The sequence below is a fragment of the Cydia strobilella genome, chromosome 18 (assembly GCF_947568885.1).
Source record: "Cydia strobilella chromosome 18, ilCydStro3.1, whole genome shotgun sequence".
NCBI lineage: Eukaryota > Metazoa > Arthropoda > Insecta > Lepidoptera > Tortricidae > Cydia > Cydia strobilella.
This window is the reverse complement of record NC_086058.1, coordinates 10,518,294-10,535,891: the sequence shown is the minus strand read 5'-3', so window position 1 is coordinate 10,535,891 and position 17,598 is coordinate 10,518,294. Positions and strand designations below refer to the sequence as shown.

At 36.2% G+C, this 17,598-nt stretch overlaps 3 protein-coding genes across 3 annotated transcripts; 2 read left to right on the top strand and 1 right to left on the bottom strand.

Annotated features, from left to right (window-relative positions):
• Positions 1–63: 63 nt before the first annotated feature.
• Positions 64–6,620, top strand: LOC134749668 (coiled-coil domain-containing protein 112-like). The gene is made up of 9 exons (XM_063684686.1): positions 64–358; positions 642–760; positions 897–1,019; positions 2,067–2,274; positions 3,073–3,215; positions 4,810–4,885; positions 5,091–5,136; positions 6,001–6,216; positions 6,549–6,620. Exons 1-9 carry the CDS (start codon positions 70–72, stop codon positions 6,583–6,585), a joined length of 1,257 nt encoding a protein of 418 aa, XP_063540756.1. The 5' UTR covers positions 64–69; the 3' UTR covers positions 6,586–6,620.
• Positions 6,621–6,959: 339 nt separating this feature from the next.
• Positions 6,960–14,985, top strand: LOC134749234 (peptidyl-prolyl cis-trans isomerase 6). Its single transcript, XM_063684121.1, has 4 exons — positions 6,960–7,249; positions 8,028–8,235; positions 13,149–13,333; positions 14,654–14,985. The coding sequence occupies exons 1-4, from the start codon at positions 7,157–7,159 to the stop codon at positions 14,783–14,785; spliced, it is 618 nt and encodes a 205-aa protein (XP_063540191.1). The 5' UTR covers positions 6,960–7,156; the 3' UTR covers positions 14,786–14,985.
• A 59-nt stretch (positions 14,986–15,044) lies between these two features.
• On the bottom strand, positions 15,045–17,255 carry LOC134749226 (tetratricopeptide repeat protein 19 homolog, mitochondrial). The gene has a single exon (XM_063684113.1). It carries the CDS (start codon positions 17,083–17,085, stop codon positions 16,093–16,095), a length of 993 nt encoding a protein of 330 aa, XP_063540183.1. The 5' UTR covers positions 17,086–17,255; the 3' UTR covers positions 15,045–16,092.
• Between the last annotated feature and the right edge of the window lie 343 nt (positions 17,256–17,598).

Below are 17,598 nucleotides of genomic sequence, written 5' to 3'. Positions count from 1 at the left end.
CGCTAAGTACTTTATAACTCTGTGTGGTGTTAATTTTTTAAATACTTAACTAAAGCAAGTGCATTTATAATGAGTTATAAAAGGGACTCTTCAAATAGTTCATTAATAGACGACTCCCACAACACTGAGAACAGTGTTACTGCTAAACTTAGGAGGTTGAAAATTGAAGAAACCCTATTGATGAATAATATTAATAAAATACATTCAAAAGAAATTGAAGGAAGCAACTCCGAACTCCCTATATTGTACAGTGTAGAATTAAAGAATTACACAGGAAAGTTAAAAAATAATTTAACAGAAATTAAAAACATATTTGGAGAACTAAAAGCTATGGCTGAAGAGAAGTTAACTAGCGTCGGTAAGTAAATAACGTTTACCATCATGTGGCATCATAAGAACGTATAATATACGTGTTAAGCGGATAGATAATTTGAAGTAAAGTAACTAGGTACCAACGTGGTACCAAATCCTGTGGCTACTTCGTCTGCTACTGGCTGTGGCTCTACCTAATTCACTATGTATTAACTATATACTACGCCATTACGTAAGGCAATTTAAGGGGGGGGGGGGGGTCGACCGTGGCTTATTTTTTCTTAAAAATCGTCTAACGTAATAAATGAATGGCGCCCTATTAATTCTAGACATTGATAACATGAAACGAGACGTAGTTAAGCTGGATGAGAAAATACACCTGCTCAAAACGTATGTTCAAACTGAGTTAGCTTCGGAAACGTCTAAGGAGCAGGAACTATCAAAACAGGTAAAACTTAACAACTTTTTTTTATACTTAACTATAATGGTTTTTTTTCTGATCACAATGTTCCAGATATTATGGGAATATAAACCAATACATAAACATAGGAATCTCCTTTTAACAGATAATTAATTATTTTCAGATAAATGACGTTGAAGAGAAACAGTTAAATAATACGGTTAAACCCAAAATTAAAATTAAGCCGTTCAGCCACATTGTACCTAGTCCTGTAAAAGTAATGATACAGTCTCCATTTAAATGTAAGGTAAGTAAAGTACATATTTATTTAATTCTATACAAGGTAATGCAGTTGGACCACCCTGTATGTATTTGTATTTTGTATATTTATAGTCAAATTTTTATGTTAAAGGAAAAAATGGAAAAAGTTACGCTTCTGGCGGTAACTTTAACCAACTAACTTTAACTTTGGTAATTTTTTCCTTTTTTTTCCTTTAATATAAAAATTTGGAGTATCGCTCTCAGACGTATCTGCTTGTTAATAAATTTATTTATAGTCACTTACTAATTTAGGTACTTTTATGTGAATATTCTAACTTTCTAACCCTTTCATTATTTAAGTATGTTTATAGTCGTCGCGATACATAATATTGGCATTCCACAACATTAAAGACAGACTACCCGATTATATGTGGTATTTTCTATAAAAAGGGACCTTATTGTCGATGGCGCTTACGCCATTATAAACGATGCTCCGATATAAATACAATGCGGCGCGACGCTGTGCGACGTAAGCGCCATCGACAATAAGGTCCCTTTTTATAGAAAATGCCCCATATAAATACCGGTCAAAAATTGAAAATTGGGTACTCAAAAAACCTCGGAAATGAGTACTAAGTCACAGGTCAACCAAGTCGTCTTTCGCAAACAAGTACACGGCCAGTCGGCCACAATCTTGAACATAAAAAAGGACAGGACATACATATATATATAGTTTTAGAAATTTGCATCCCCGAAAATCCTTAAAACGAGTACATTGATGAAAAACCCTTCCACGCCATTCGAGCATCCATCACGCTCCGCGATAGTTGTGATAGTTATGCCATTTAGGGTCCAAGCTCAATTGGTTGTCCATACTTACGCTATGGATTGTCCAATTTAGCTAGAACCCCATAACAATCACGGAGCGTGACTGTACAGTCAGCAGCAGAAGTTGCTAAGCGGGCCAGGTGTTCAAAATGATCTTGACGCGATTTTATTATTAAGATAATATGAGCGTGTAAAGGTAATTTTGAACACCTCGCCCGCTTAGCAAATTTTAGTGTTCAGAATTTTTTTTTTCATAAAATTTTAGGAAGTTCAGAATTTTCAAGAATTTATGTTTAGCAGTCCCAATCGTTACGGAGGTTGGAATGAATATCACCATAACGTCTTCATTCAGGTTTGGCAGAAGTATTTTAAATTCAATGATGAAATTACGTTAAATGACGCTCAGGAGTTTACATGTTACAACTACGATAATTACCAAGATTTTCAGTCGGAAATATTGGAGAAAATTACAGGTATCTAAAAATTAAATTTTGAATTCAAGTTTTATTGTTTTATTAATGAGACGTCTTGAAGTAGCGATGGCGTATAATCCACACTAATATTTAAAATAAATGCGAAAGTAAGTGTGTCTGTCTGCAGTTACCTCTTCACGCTTAAACCGCTGCGCTGAACCGATTTAGTTGAAATCCATACTTAATATTATAAATGCGAAAGGGTGTCTGTCTGTTACCTCATCTTCACGCTTAAACCGCTGAACCGATTTAGTTGAAATTTGGTATAGAGATAGTTTGAGTCCCGGGGAAGGACATAGGGTAGTTTTTATCCCAGGTATCATCATTTAAGGTGGTGAAAAGGGGTGTGGAAGTTTGTATGGGAAATCGATAAAAAGCAGATTGGATAAAAAATATGCAACCCAAATTACTAACTCTGCGCAGACGAAGTCGCTGGCAAAAGCTAGTAAATAATATAATCGACGATAACGCTCCATGGCGACCGACGGCAACACTGTCATGCACACAGCCGTACCTAACGATCTTACTCAACTAATGCCTAATAGCTTACCATAACTTAGGGATCACATATCACCCACATATCGCCGCTATACTTACTCAACCTCGTATCTGCAACACTCATTTGATGACAATAACACTCGTATTCCGAATGAAAGAAAAGCGACATTTCCATCAAATGATTGTTGCAGATAGCAGATAATATGAGGTTAAGTAAGTATAGCGACGATATGTATATGTATCACCATGGTATCACCCTAGCTTTTAAATGACTTTTTCTGAAACGCTCTTAATTTACAGGATCTACGAAAGATGACATAGTTTCGCATTGCAAGTGGTATTGTAAATATTTGTATCTAAAAGAACAACAGCAAAATGCCTTGAATAAGTGGAAGAAAAATAAAAGGATGTTGTCAAAATCTCACTATAAATACAGCAATAACGTGCGTATTCCAGCTTTTATTTACTTTCATTATATTTCATTTAGATAGTCTGTAACAATAATATATTTTTGACTTAAAAACCGACAGCGGCGATAGGAACTTTGAAATGAAACTGATGTGGTTGATGGGCTTCGTTAGAATTGTCTTAATGAGTAGGTAGTAGGATAGGGTATTCGACTGTATTTAAAATAAATTATTTTACACCATGCATGAAATAAAGCACCAGAAGATTAATAGAGAAACGTAGACAGCAGTTATTTTTAGACACAATTTCTATTTTAAAACCCGTATAAAACTATAAAGAGTAGGTAATTTGATTGTGACGTCACATGCAAGGTTTCATATAAATTCCATAGTAGCAAAATCGTTTTGACAGTTCGAAAAAAGAAACTGATTTGACTAGTAGTCAAATACCCTATTGTCTGAAAATAATTTTTAAGAAAAAAAACCGACTTCCATGGGGGATGCCGTTGAGAGGTTACTTATTGTTAATGGTGCACTCCAGACAATGAAATGAAAAAGACAGCACCGTTTGCCTTACTAAAAGGAGGTAAAACCACCCACTTTTCTAGTAGCATTTCGTTTCTGTAAGGGTCACAGTTCTAACCTAACCTAACCCAATATTCTGATAGCATTTTGTTTCTGTAAGGGTCACAGTTCTAACCTAACCTAACCCACTTTTCTGATAGCAGTTCGGTTCTGTGAGGATCGCAGTTCAAAAAAGTTCCACTTCATCAAATGTCACTATTTTATGTAAATGCTGGATTTGTTGATGAAAATACAAAAATCACTATATGTATGCCTTTCACATTTGAGGAGTTCCCTCGGTTCCTTATGGATCCCATCATCAGAACTCGAGCTTGACAAAAATGCATCTTGAAAACCTAACTTGCTTAACAAACATAACCAAGAGGACAAATCGCCAAACGTGAACTATGCGTCATTGAAGAGTTCCGTTCTGATCATCATCAGCAGTTCCACTTCATCAAATGTCACTTTTTTAAATATAAATGCTTGATTTGTTGATGAAAATACTAAAATCACTATATATATGCCTTTAACATTTGAGGAGTTGCCTCGATTCCTCATGGATCCCATCATCAGAACTGCGTTTTGACAAAAACGGGACCAATCTGTTTGTATGTACTTACAATCAAAAAAAGAATTTTCAAAATCGGTCCAGAAATAACGGAGTTATGGAGTAACAAACATAAAAAAAAAACATACAACCGAATTGAGAACCTCCTCCTTTTGAAATCTTGAAGTCGGTTAAAAACAGGTAGTTACAGTCGGCACCAGCAGTACCAGCCAATTCTATCATGGGGCCCATGGATTGTAATTTTGTCGGACGAAGTGAACTAAGTAATTACTTAGGTTTTTTACGGACACAATGCTTAGGTGCGCTGGGCCCCCAAACGAGCGGGGCCCGTGGCATTTGCTACTTTTGCCACGAGGCTTATGCGCCACTGTATCAGCTCAAAATGCCAATACTTTGGAACTATTGGGTGCCTCACATCACAAACGAGACGATTGGAGATTCCACTTACTTTTATAATAAGTAATACACATAAGTAATATTTATCTTGACTTTTAGAATCACAAAAGAAATATGGATATATCAAAACGATTTAACCGTGAAGAAAAATTTACAAGCATAGAAAACGTGGAAGGTATGATTATTAATATTATGATATAATTTAAATAAAAATTGGGTCATAAAAAAAATGTGTTTAACATTAAATTTGTTCTGTTCCGCATGTTCCATACGGTTATTTATACTGTTATTAGGTACCCCGTAGTTTAAATCCATTGATAATTTATCTTGAAGCATGAACGTTGAAGTAATATTGTCAGATTATATATTATATTTCACAGATTTGTTGGACACGTTGGAAACCCGCGATGCAGAGGAAATAGCCAAGTTAGTATTTTTTTTTCTTGAATCTGTTTGTATTTAGGGATCCTAAAGAACCCGGTGTTAGTTGGACTACCTTATCTCAAGAGTTGGCTTAGATAATTTATACTGGTCTTACTTAACGAAGCGTCGCCATTGTTGAGATTAGAATAGGTTATGGCCCATAACCTATTCTATTCGTCTGCAGAGCCCATAACATAACTGATGGGCTCTGCAGACGTCACCGACAATTGCATGCAATTTTCGGTATATTATTACTTAACTATTGAGGTGCAACGAGTTAAATCAATTGATCGAATGCCGCAATACATTAAAAACACATACGATATCAGTGAGGTTCGTAGAGTTCGGTCTCACGATTTATTCGCAGAAAAATTAGTGACAAATAACATGTCGCCCTAAGTTCAGAGAAATTTATTGCTGATCCTGTGTTTGAATCAGTACCTGGGGATACAATTAAGACAAACGCTAACATAGAGAGAGAGAGTTTAGAGGAACTCATTGCAATGAGCTCAGTTTCGCATGGAACCCATGACCTCCGGTTAAAAAGTCGCTTATTAGATTATTAAGGTGTGCGTTGGGATAAGATTGAAAGCGTTTTTCATGCGGGTAAGATAAAAAGTCGTCCGGAATGCTTCGGCATACGATACGGACTATATTTTGTCTTACCCCTCATGAAAAACCGGTTCAATTATATCACAACGCACCTTACGTCATTTCCTAGGAAACCATTGCTTTTTCAGCAAATTATAACTGTTATACTATCCTATCCGCCCACTTCGTTATTGAATTGATTGACGACACTTAAATAACAAAACATGTTAAGATTGTTTTAAGATATGTCAGATACCTAAATTTATCACGTTTTAGCGCTCTATGCGACATGACCAATCAAGAAGTTGGCTCATCATTTGAGGCAGAGATAAACATGAGTGATCAAGATAAATCGGGATCGGAAATTGCAGCCAAAATAAATCAGAGATCCTTTAATGACATACTAAAGCCTACAAAACAATGGATTAACAGATGCAATAGCTCGAGTGAGGATGTGAAAGAATATAATGATATTCATATGATAAAAAAGTTGTAAGTTAACCTGCGGCAAAGCCTAGCCTAAAATACAATATTTAACTTTTAAACTGTGTATCAAATCTATTAACTCCAGTTGCGCGGTTGAAACAGCTGTATATAGTTCTATAAAGGTCCGATTAAAGCTTCCTACAAAATCTGCGCAGCTACGTGTTTAAATCATGCACAAGTACGCGCGAATACTGGCCCATAGCCCATCCAGCTTGATATGAGCTTGATCATACGACACGCTTAAGTAACCCGCACCTTAAAATTAGCTTCAGCTATATGCACCGTGTGCAATTAATTGTACATTCAGCTACCGTGCTCCAATATTGTTGTATTTTCAGGCGGATTCCCGAATGGAGAATGCCTTTGCAAGACTGATATCAAAAACGCAGTTTTAATCGGTGGCCATAAGTAGTAACTATTTATTAATCTGTGCCATAAGTGTAATACGTGAGTATTATATTCTTTGTGTAATACTAGTATCTTCTTAGTAGTTTGTGTGTAATACTGTGTAATACTTAAATAAAAACTATTTTATAATACTTTTTTTTATTCCTGGTAACAATATCCCATCTGCCATTGGCGTTGCTTTGCTGTCATTATGAGTTTTATGACATTGATATTATTTTATTGAATTTGGCCGAGCTAATATCGCTCGCGGCTTATTATAATAAAGACCATTTTAGAATAGAAGCGCGCCGTATAATCTCAAGAAGATCGCTCGTTGTCCGTATGTGGGTGGTGGGGTCGCTGTATTATTCGCTTCCGTTTCGTTGGTAACGTGGCGCTTCGGTATCGGCTGCGGCAAGAACACAGCCCACTCCACTCCACTCGTCATTTGGCCGGCAGTTGAGGATAATCCTCCTCGCGTCCAAGCCAATTAAAAATAACGCTGTGATTTATTTAATTAGCTAAAATTCTTAGAAGAAAATTCAAACTTCTTCTAATCATGGGGACCTTTGCGACTGTCCTAGGCCTGTTTTTGTTTATCGTCGCGGCCCGGTCCGATGATGCTCCCAAAGGGCCCAAAGTAACCCACAAGGTAGGTGGTTCAATTTATTCTTAAATTAAGAAAAAGCTATTTTTCTAAATAATTATCTACCTAGGTTTTTTTATTGAGCTTGATGGATCATAGTAAGGTTGCTGACCTGGGGGCCAATGACGCGTCAAGTTCTTTGTTTGGGTAACAGGGTTTTGAATTTGTACTGATGTCATCACTTAGATTATGTAATAAAGGACCCTTTTTCTTATCAATAGTCCTGTGATCCAAATCAGAGCTATCCTTGGAACATTGAATAAGTCAATTCTGGCCAATAGTTAGTGCCTTTGTACACCAATCTAGTAACCATCTATTGTGATTGACCCTTGGGCTCTACTGGCTTTAAAACTGCCTAAATTGGCTAAACTACTGCATTGTTATATTTACCTAACTAAACTTGTTATTTACTGGCAATCAGATAGCAATTTAAAGCTTGGTACTGGATGATTGGCTAAATCCCGGTTGCTACTTGTATCCACACCAATTCGTTATATTTTGTGTAATAGTTACTGGTGGTTTAATTTAACTACCAAAAAAATTAAACCACCAGTAGGTTAAAATTTTTTATTACTCCAAAACTAAACCAGCTACAACAAATCATTTTCACTGAGGAGGGCAAAGTATACAATTTTGTACATGCAAGGCAAAAAGGAGCCAAATATTGTCAATCAGAAAGGTAAAATTTAGAAGCACTTCCACCAACTTACAAATACATTGATTAAGTGTATTGTCCCTAATACACATCTTTTAATTATATTATGCTATTTCCAAACCCAAATAGGTCACTTTCACCATAAAGATAGGCGATGAACAAATTGGAGATGTTGTCATTGGTCTGTTTGGAAAAACTGTTCCGAAAACTGTGGAGAACTTCTACCAGCTGGCGCAGAAGCCTTCGGGTGAAGGCTTCAAGGACAGCAAGTTCCACCGTGTGATCAACAACTTCATGATCCAGGGCGGAGACTTCACTAAAGGAGATGGCACTGGCGGTAAATATACTTAATTTGAAAATATCTGTGTACCAAATTTTTTTTTGGACATGTGTGTGTAATTAACATTATGAGCATGTTTTAATAACAAAACTTGAGACACAGACATATTAAATATATTAATAACGGGTCACTCACGTATTTTAAGTCGAAAAACGCTGTACATGTTTCCAGAGTGACCAGTTATTAATATATTTATTATTAGTATGTTATTCTATATTTCGTTTTTTTTTTTGCTTGTTTTTTTCTATTTCACAAGTGAACTCGCACCCTATTGGTGCTTAAGTTCTTTATGTCAATTTCCGCATTTTGAAAAATTTCCTAAAATTGGATGGACAAAAAAAAAATTTGCCTCGAGGCATTCTTTTGTACTTGTTCTTGTGCAATAAAGTTAAAATAAATAAATATTTAAACATTATAATTGATCACAGCTCCAATGTGGGGACCAATCTGTAGAGGGCGATTCACCATTTGACAATACTGTCTTGTTAGGCAGGTGTGTGTTTTTTTATCCCATACCTTTCACTCAATAGTCCAACACATTTTTGACTATATCAATAGTCCTGATGGTTGTTGCCTCTCTGTGCGTCCTATAACACAATCAATTGCAGCAAACGCACGGTGTACCCCTTGAAAGGGCCTTTACATTTTCGTTTCGGCTCCACGCATGCCTCCCTAATGTCCTGAACGCCATTGAAGGAAAGACATACAAATATATTTTTTTTGAGATTTTCGCAAATTCCATTTACGGAATAACCCCAATGCACCTTAACATACTTTGTGACGTATCTAAGCGACAAGAGATTTTGTTTTAGTTACTTTCAGGCAAATTAATATTTGTTGTTTTGTTTGTTAACAATATTTTTATTGCGATTGCGATACTCTTGCCATTTGTGGCATATAATTTGATGAATATTATGATTAAAAGAATTATTCCCATTATATTGATCGTGATTTCTTATAAGTTATAAATTTAATCAAAGTTGTTTGATGGCGGATGCTTAAATAAAAACATGTATTTTCAAAAATAATGGGCCAACCAAGCAACAACAAGGTATAGAGGGAAATGCTAGGAACACAATTTTTGCCTCCTTAACTTTGTTTGGACTAGTTAGGAGGTGAACATATCGAAAGTCCCCGGCCGTAGCCAAGCGAGAGAGGGGGGCTAGAAGTTAGAAGGTCCCATTTTTCGGTTTTTCACGTATCTTGGAAACTTTGCGTCTTAGCAACATGACTACTTACACAAACAGAAAGCAGATTAAATTTGCTACAAGTTTAATTTCCTCGTTTTTCGATATCTTGAAATAGTTTTCGAGATATCCTCTCTTAAAAGTTTATTTGGGGCTCTCAATTTTATCTTGATATCTACATCAGTGAAGCTACTAGGCCATGTTTGGTATCGTTTTCGTATAAATCGGGAGTGCTAAATTAATTTATGGTATCACATTGACATCATTCCCAATCGAATCGATATAATCAAAAAACCGAAGAATGGGACCTTCAAACCCCCCTCTCCCCTCCGGCTCAAGGGCTACGGCCGGGGACTTTTGATATGTTCACCTTCTAACTAGTCCAAACAAAGTTACGAAGTCAAAAATTGTGTTCTAAGCATTTCCCTCTTATTACTTTTTTTTAACATTCGTTGCCTGGCCTATAGCGCTTAATATGAAAACGAGAAATTGGCTATTTTCCAATTGGAACAAAGAAACAGTTCCTGAAAATATAAAGCAAAGCCTAAAATAAACAAATCTAATTATAATGGTTTACAGTCAACAAAGTGTCTGGTCTGGTGGTGCATGTGTCTATTGAACTCTATTGTTTTCAATGTTTTCATGCGCATGTCACTCAAAACATTGCCTTACGAGGACACTTATACTTACGCAGCGTACTACGACACGTAGGCGAACAACACGCGAACGCGAAGCGAAGCGATGCGGCGCGGGGTGAATCAATCCTTTGATACCTACACTACGTGGGCGATCTCGTTGCGAACGCGAACGCTGTGGGCCCGCCGCGCCGCTTCGCTTCGCGTTCGCGAGTTGTTCGCTTACGTAAGACGCTGCGTTACGCTTCCTGTTTTTATACAGGGTGGCCAGTGATAAATGCATTTAAAAAATAAATAATCGATTTTTATGTTTTTAAATAAAAAATATAATTAGAATTTGGGATAAAGAAATAAATTTTACGTTTTAAAAATTAAATCATCAAGATGTCGTCCGTAGCGGTTGCGGCACTCTTCCAGTCTTGCTTGTAAATGTTGCAGTTGCAATCAAAGGATTGCAACCTGCTTTGAGATCTCGACCCTACAATGAGATCTCGTCCAATAAACTGATTTTGAAGTGAATTAAAAACTACTCAGCTTAACACCTTTAATTATGTAAGTTAAATTATAAATTGTATACGCGAAAACGTTTCCTTTTATTGGTTATTAATAGTTTACAGCCAATTAGTATGCCACCGGATAAGGCTTTATGCTACATTAGTTATCGAGAAGGTATAGGAACCAACCGAGCTATTAAATAATCCTACAATATAAACTTACTAACGATGTGTTATGAAATCATAGTTATGAATTCATTGCATCAAGGAGGATATAATAGAATAGAGTGGTACTGTGATAATAATTAATCTGTATATATAGTGATAGATGTAAGCATTAACATAGCTATAAGTACTTACTAACACAAGCTATGAGTCTGTAAAAGTTACTCAAAATAAATGATTTATTATTATTATAGTAAATTTTGTAACCACAGTAAATTCACTGCCATCTAAATACGATAAAATGTATTTAAATATGGATGTTTTTTTTATTTGCATTAATTATTTTTATATGATTTGACCCATGTCCTTTCACTGATATGCGTTAAAATTGTTAAATAACACACGAAACCGTCAACGCCCTCTATACGAGATTGGGCCAAAGGTAGTGGCGCCATCTGATCGAAAATCAAATTTTCGTGATTTTCGAGGCATGTTCTTTCCTTAGACTGTACCCATCTATTACGGAGTTATATCTATCTTTGATTGCATTCAAGCAAAATGCGCATCAATCAGTATCCAAGTGGTAATGGTAATAAGTATATTGATTGATTAGTTTCGTAAATAACCGTATCGGGAAATTAATGAAGTAATAATGTAGATTTTAATTAGCTACATATATGCTACTGGATTTAACTTTCCTCGTTAAATATAGGCTAATCTAAATTATCTAAAGTTTTCAAAGTGTGGTACGCGAACCCCGAGATGTTCGCCAGCTATCGTAAAGAATTTTACGACAAGCTACAAGACTTGGTACCTAGTACAAGTACCTAAAAACCCGACTTTCTTAAATACAGTGGTGTTTTTAGGGTTCCGTACCCAAAGGGTACCAACGTGACCCTATTACCAAAGAGGATATGATAAGATAAAGCGGTACTGTCATAGTAAATTTTGTAACCACTGTAAATTCACTGCCATCTATCGACATACTTCATTTTTAGTTTTAAAGTATGTCGATAGATGGCAGTGAATTTACAGTGGTTACAAAATTTACTATGACCAAAAAGGATATAATAAGATAGAGCGGTACTGTCATAGTAAATTTTGTAACCCCAGTAAATTCACTGCCATCTATCGACACACCTTAACACTAAAAATAAATATTTATAAAATTACGATAAAATGTATTTAATATGGATAAATGTTTTTTTTTATTTGCATTAATTATTTTTATGATTTAGACCCATGTTCTTTCACTGATATGCGTTAAAATTGTTAAATAACAAACGAAACCGTCAACGCCCTCTATACGAGAGTAGGCCAAAGGTACTGGCGCCATCTTATCGAGAGTCAAGTTTTCGTGATTTTCGAGGCACGTATACGAGGATACAATCTTGATATTTTGTGTCAAAAACTAAACAAACTATACCAACTGATGAAAGGCGCAGTTAAAGGGTTAAAGAGGTATGTCCCGTTCGATATATGGATATTACGTATCATTTTATGATTAATATGTACCGTATCTGCAGTATAGTTCCATAAGTCTCGTGAAATAGGTATTGAAGCAGAACTGTGGCACTTTGTAAAATTGAAAAATTAAAAAAAAATTGTTAATGATATTATTTTCAAAATTGCTTTCTTGGAGTTAGACATGAGGATATTACGTATCATTTGTGGTATATTGTACAAAAAAAAATCAACCATATCGTGTCTGGAGGAGCCCAAACTTGTTGTTTCGAAAATTCTTTTTGTTTTAATTTAAAAAAAAATGCCCGAAATGTAATGATGTGATATATTTTTAGAATCGCCTCAAAAAGCCCTTTCGTATACCACACTCGATAGGTTTTGGAAAAAAAAAATTTTTTTCCATACAAAAAAAATAATGTTTTACCACTCCCCCCGCAGCGAAATTTTTTTAGGAACTGCGGGTCAAAAAATTTGTTTTGGCCTCTAGTATGTGTGTGCCAAACGGCTAACCTGTACATCGATTTGCGGTATTTTTATACGAACGGGTTAGACTAATTTGTTCGTGGTTCGCATTCGTTCGTAGTATTGTTTAGGGGTAGCCGCTAATGCAATTTTTGAAGACACGTGGAATTCCATCATCCCTATGCACTCTCTGGTCTAAATCACAGACAGCCCATAAATACTAATAGTAAACTAGCTAAAGGTCTTTATAGTTTTCATAGAACACATCTATCTTTTCATATCTTTCTACAATAAGGTCAATAAGGCACATGTATGAAGCCATCACTGAACATAGGCCTCACAAATGCAGTCCTGCGCAGACCCTTATGACGCCACTGCTCTACACTCCTTTTATGAGGAACCCCATCCTGTAGTCAGTCAGAGCTCAAAACACTATACATTGGCTACCAATGTACAATTTCTCTTACCGCAATTAATTTAAAACATATCTTTCTCGTCTCCAGGCCGCAGCATCTACGGCGAGCGCTTTGAAGACGAGAACTTCAAGCTTCGCCACTACGGCGCCGGCTGGCTGTCCATGGCCAACGCGGGCAAGGACACCAACGGCTCCCAGTTCTTCATCACCACCGCCAAGACCGCCTGGCTCGACGGACGGCACGTGGTTTTCGGGAAAATCTTGGAGGGCATGGTAAGGGCACAGTAAATTGCACACAGGCATTCTGAATACCATCGCGTTGACAATCGAGCCGTGGGTTCCGTACCCAAAGGGTTAAAACGGGTTCCTATTACTATGACTCCGCTGTCTGTCTGTCTGTCCGTCTGTCACCAGGCTGTATCTCATGAACCGTGATAGCTAGACAGCTGAAATTTTTACAGATGATGTATTTCTTTTGCCGCTATAACACCAAATACTAAAAACAGAATATAATAAATATTTAAGTGGGGCTCCCATACAACAAACGTGATTTTTTTGCTGTTTTTTCGTAATGGTACGGAACCCTTCGTTCGCGAGTCCGACTCGCACTTGGCCGGTTTTTTTTCCTCACAAGTGTGATGTAAAACATGCTGTGTGCCATGGGCGGTACAGAAATTACGAACTCGCGTTTATTAATTCATTTCACACTTTCGTAAATTATTGCTTACCGTCCTTATTCGACGACTACGACGAAATTAACGCGACAACTTGCTTTTATCAAACATGCGCGGAGATATTGTCTTTATGTTCGTGATAATAGGCTGCGAAACAAAAACTATGTAATAGGTTTTTAATGAAACGCTCCAATGGATTTTCTATACAACATTGCCGGCCTAGGCTAAAACTACATTGAGGTGGGAAGGTTGGAACTAAAAATTACACTCCAGTATCTTTAACTTTTGGGAACAATGTAACAACAACATCAATCGTTTTTACATGAGTGCGCGACGCAAAGCTCGGAAGGCTAATGTGTTTATCAATCTATGTATGTAAGTATAAAGTATAGGTCGAATAGTCGAATCATTCCTGGAAGATAATACGTTAGATAAATATGACACCGAATTAGTGTAAGACTGTTAACTTGACATATTGCTGCCATCACTTTAATATTAATTGACATTCATTAAATAAATAATAATTATAATAATTTGACAAGTTAATTCAATCAGAAATTATTGTATCGGTGCATTGTTGAAGTTACTAAATTAATTTATGAGACTAACTATAGGTTACTAAACCACTGATACGCTAATATGTTAATTTTATTATGTTACCTTAATTACAATGTGTAAATTAGAATTAATAGAATAGAAAAACTGTACTATTGTGTGCCCTTACAGGGTGTCATGAACTGGCTATATAAAATGTAACACCTTATTATGTACATGACAATGCAATATTGAATAAATGACTAAAAATGACTAGGTAATGTTTGTGCCTATGCAGCACTAGAGATGCGCAAAGGGACAAACATACCAAACGCAATTATGAAGATTCTGATTAATCGTTTTATGACCCACTTGCTTGTTACAGGATATCGTGCGAAAGATCGAGCAGACACCGACCGGAGCGAACGACCGCCCCGTCAAGGACGTGGTGATCGTTAACAGCCGCGCAGAAGTCGTGGCAGAGCCCTTCGCCGTCTCCAAAGAAAGTGCTAAATAACACTAGCTCTCAACTCAATGCATTTACTTTGTAAGAATAATATAAAAGTAGGGCCATATTTTGATTTACAAACTATTTCGTCGTTTCTGCCCGAAAGTTAGCAAGATTGGCGAAACAAATGCTCAACTTTATAATATTTTCACTTTTGTGCCACACACAAATGAGATTAATAAAGAAATGAATAAAACTTCTCTTTATAATTATGTTTTTTATTTACATAATTTATTTACAAAAATGTATTAATCATTTAGATGTATGTACATAGTGGCTGGGTATATACAAGGTGTGCTACTATGTCTACAAATCTATTATATAACATTTAAAACTTTCGCGGTTTAAACACATATTAAATCACATTTAGAAACGGGTCTATCGCGAATTTATTTTGTTACCTTTATTTACCGACGTTTCCACTCCACGATGCCTCCACTGAACGGCATTATTATCCTCGAGTTGTGCGAGAAGCGATTGAAATCAAGAAGCACCCCAGAAATTTTAATAGGGAAGATGGTTTTAACTTATCGGCAACTTGGGGACAAGTGATCCAGAAGTTAAAGCCGAGGGATCTATCTTCGGATGTGTGCGCGGATGTTGTGAGTGTTGTGTGTTGGACTATTGACAATAATTAACTTTGATGTGTAGTGGGTGGTTTGAAAATGTGATGCCTACCTCGAACTTTAAATGCACTTTTCGTGGGGTAGTCACACAAATCTCTGTTTTGACATTTTGCTGGGACGTCAGTTAGCCGCGACCACGACCAGTGAAACCTGTGTCGAAACGTCGGTAAATAAAGGTAACAAAATAAATTCGCGATAGACCCGTTTCTAAATGTGATTTAATAAATCTATTATATGTTAAATTTTATATGGATATATTCTTTATAACTTAAATTAACATTTAGCAGATAGGTTTTTCAAGAGTCCTATGACACACCTGTGCTGTGCCTTGATCAAGATTTTCATAAACTTCTTCGAGTCTTCTAAAGCAATATAATATTCAGTGGTGTTGGGACTATGGGTAACTGGGGCATAAATGCATTTTATTGTATATAAAGTTATTCGGTTTGTTTGAGGCTAACAAATTTTATTTTATACATTTGGTATTAGATATATATATTTGTACCTGACTGTAGAATTCTACAACTACAGGTTGATTCATGAAAGCTGGCACAAATTGAATGAATGAAACATTCATTATATGAGTGACACCAGTATCGGTGTACAGTCAGAGACTCATTTAGATATCACTCATTAATTCCATTTGTGCCAGCTCTTGTCAATCGACCTGTACTAACTACTAGTACAATTCTACCTCATCATACTCCTTACTTCTTTGATACATTCCTCAGCCTCTTCTTTGATTTCTTTATTGTTAGCCTGCACCCCCAGTTTCCACCCGTACCCACAACTCTTCCTGGCTTCCTCTACCAGTTGCTTCTTCAAATAAGCCCTCCCTAAATTAACATACATTGTTCCTAATTCTTCCATCTCCGGTAACTGCTTTCCTATTTCTATAGCTTGTTTAAAATAAGCAATGCTTTCATCTGTCCTTCCTAACTGGACACAAACTGTTCCGATATCATTCAGCTGGACTACAAAATGTTCCTGGCCCACATCACCAACTGTCTGCATATGTTCAAGTGAATTTACCATCAATTTCAAGCCCTCCTCCAGTCTACTGCAATCTACATACAACCTTCCACACCAGTCCTCCGCTACTGCAAGCATTTTAATAGTGTCATCACTAGGATTTGTACCCATAGCTCTATGTAACTTTTCTAAGCACCAATCATAACCTAGTTGAGCTGTTGAATATTCTTTTTTCAAATGGCTAATTCTGGCCAGTTTGATACTAAGATGTACAACTCTAGGATCATCTTCTTTAGCTCCATCTGCCATTATTCTCTGTGTTACTGCAACAAAGAGCTGCTTGGCCTTGTCTAGTTGTTCTCTTTCTAATGCCAAGTTAGCCATGACATCATAGATGTATGTTACACCCATTTTATGATTCATTTGCTGGGCCTGCCTTAATGCAATATGAAGTAATTGTTCAGCTTTATCATATTGCAATCTTTGAATAAAAAGTACACAGTGTTTGATAGTTTGAATAAGCTCATCTTCAGCACTAAGTTTTGGTTGAAATCCTAGCCAAGTGAACAGAGAGAACCCAATGGTACATGGTATTGCAGCTTGTTTGGGTGATACTTTAGGGAATGGTACATTAATACACTTTTGTATAAATCTCTTATCAAATTTAATTCTTGATATGGTATTCCATAGAATCCTATACTTCGATGACATATTTATTTAATTTTACTCTTATGTAATTTATTTTATTACATTTGTTTCCTGAAGTAGGGGTAGGGGAAGATTTATGGTCAAATCTTATGATGTTTAGGCACTAAAATATGTTAAATAGTATAAAATTTTACTTGGTTAAATCATTTAAATCTGCGAAAATGGCCACATGATTTAGAATTTTCCAAGGTATTTTTATTTTTCATCATTTGAACATGAGTAACATGACATTGACATCTTTGAATGACACTGACAGTGACATTTTTTTACCAAAGACAAGTGTGTAGCAGTGTTGCAAGGCCCAATTCGAAAAAGCCCGAAAAATCTCTACCCAAGAAATGAGGGGTTGGAAAAGAGTATAGTTTGGCCCAGGAGCAGGACAGTTTCATTTCAAACATAGAGACTAGTACTAGCACCCAAAAGAAAACGACGAGTATAATTTTCTTTGTTCTTACTGACTGACAAGTTGTTTGCCAGACTATAGTAGATCAGTTTTATAAACCAAAACTTACCAAA

Excerpts from the sequence above, each read along its gene's own strand:
- LOC134749668 (XM_063684686.1), top strand. The coding sequence starts at position 70 with ATGAGTTATAAAAGGGACTCTTCAAATAGTTCATTAATAGACGACTCC. Across the intron at positions 2,275-3,072 it reads AATATTGGAGAAAATTACAG|GATCTACGAAAGATGACATA; the intron begins GTATCTAAAAAT and ends CTTAATTTACAG. Across the intron at positions 6,217-6,548 it reads ATTCATATGATAAAAAAGTT|GCGGATTCCCGAATGGAGAA; the intron begins GTAAGTTAACCT and ends TTGTATTTTCAG.
- LOC134749234 (XM_063684121.1), top strand. The coding sequence starts at position 7,157 with ATGGGGACCTTTGCGACTGTCCTAGGCCTGTTTTTGTTTATCGTCGCG. Across the intron at positions 7,250-8,027 it reads GGCCCAAAGTAACCCACAAG|GTCACTTTCACCATAAAGAT; the intron begins GTAGGTGGTTCA and ends AAACCCAAATAG. Across the intron at positions 8,236-13,148 it reads TAAAGGAGATGGCACTGGCG|GCCGCAGCATCTACGGCGAG; the intron begins GTAAATATACTT and ends TCTCGTCTCCAG.
- LOC134749226 (XM_063684113.1), bottom strand. The coding sequence starts at position 17,085 with ATGTCATCGAAGTATAGGATTCTATGGAATACCATATCAAGAATTAAA.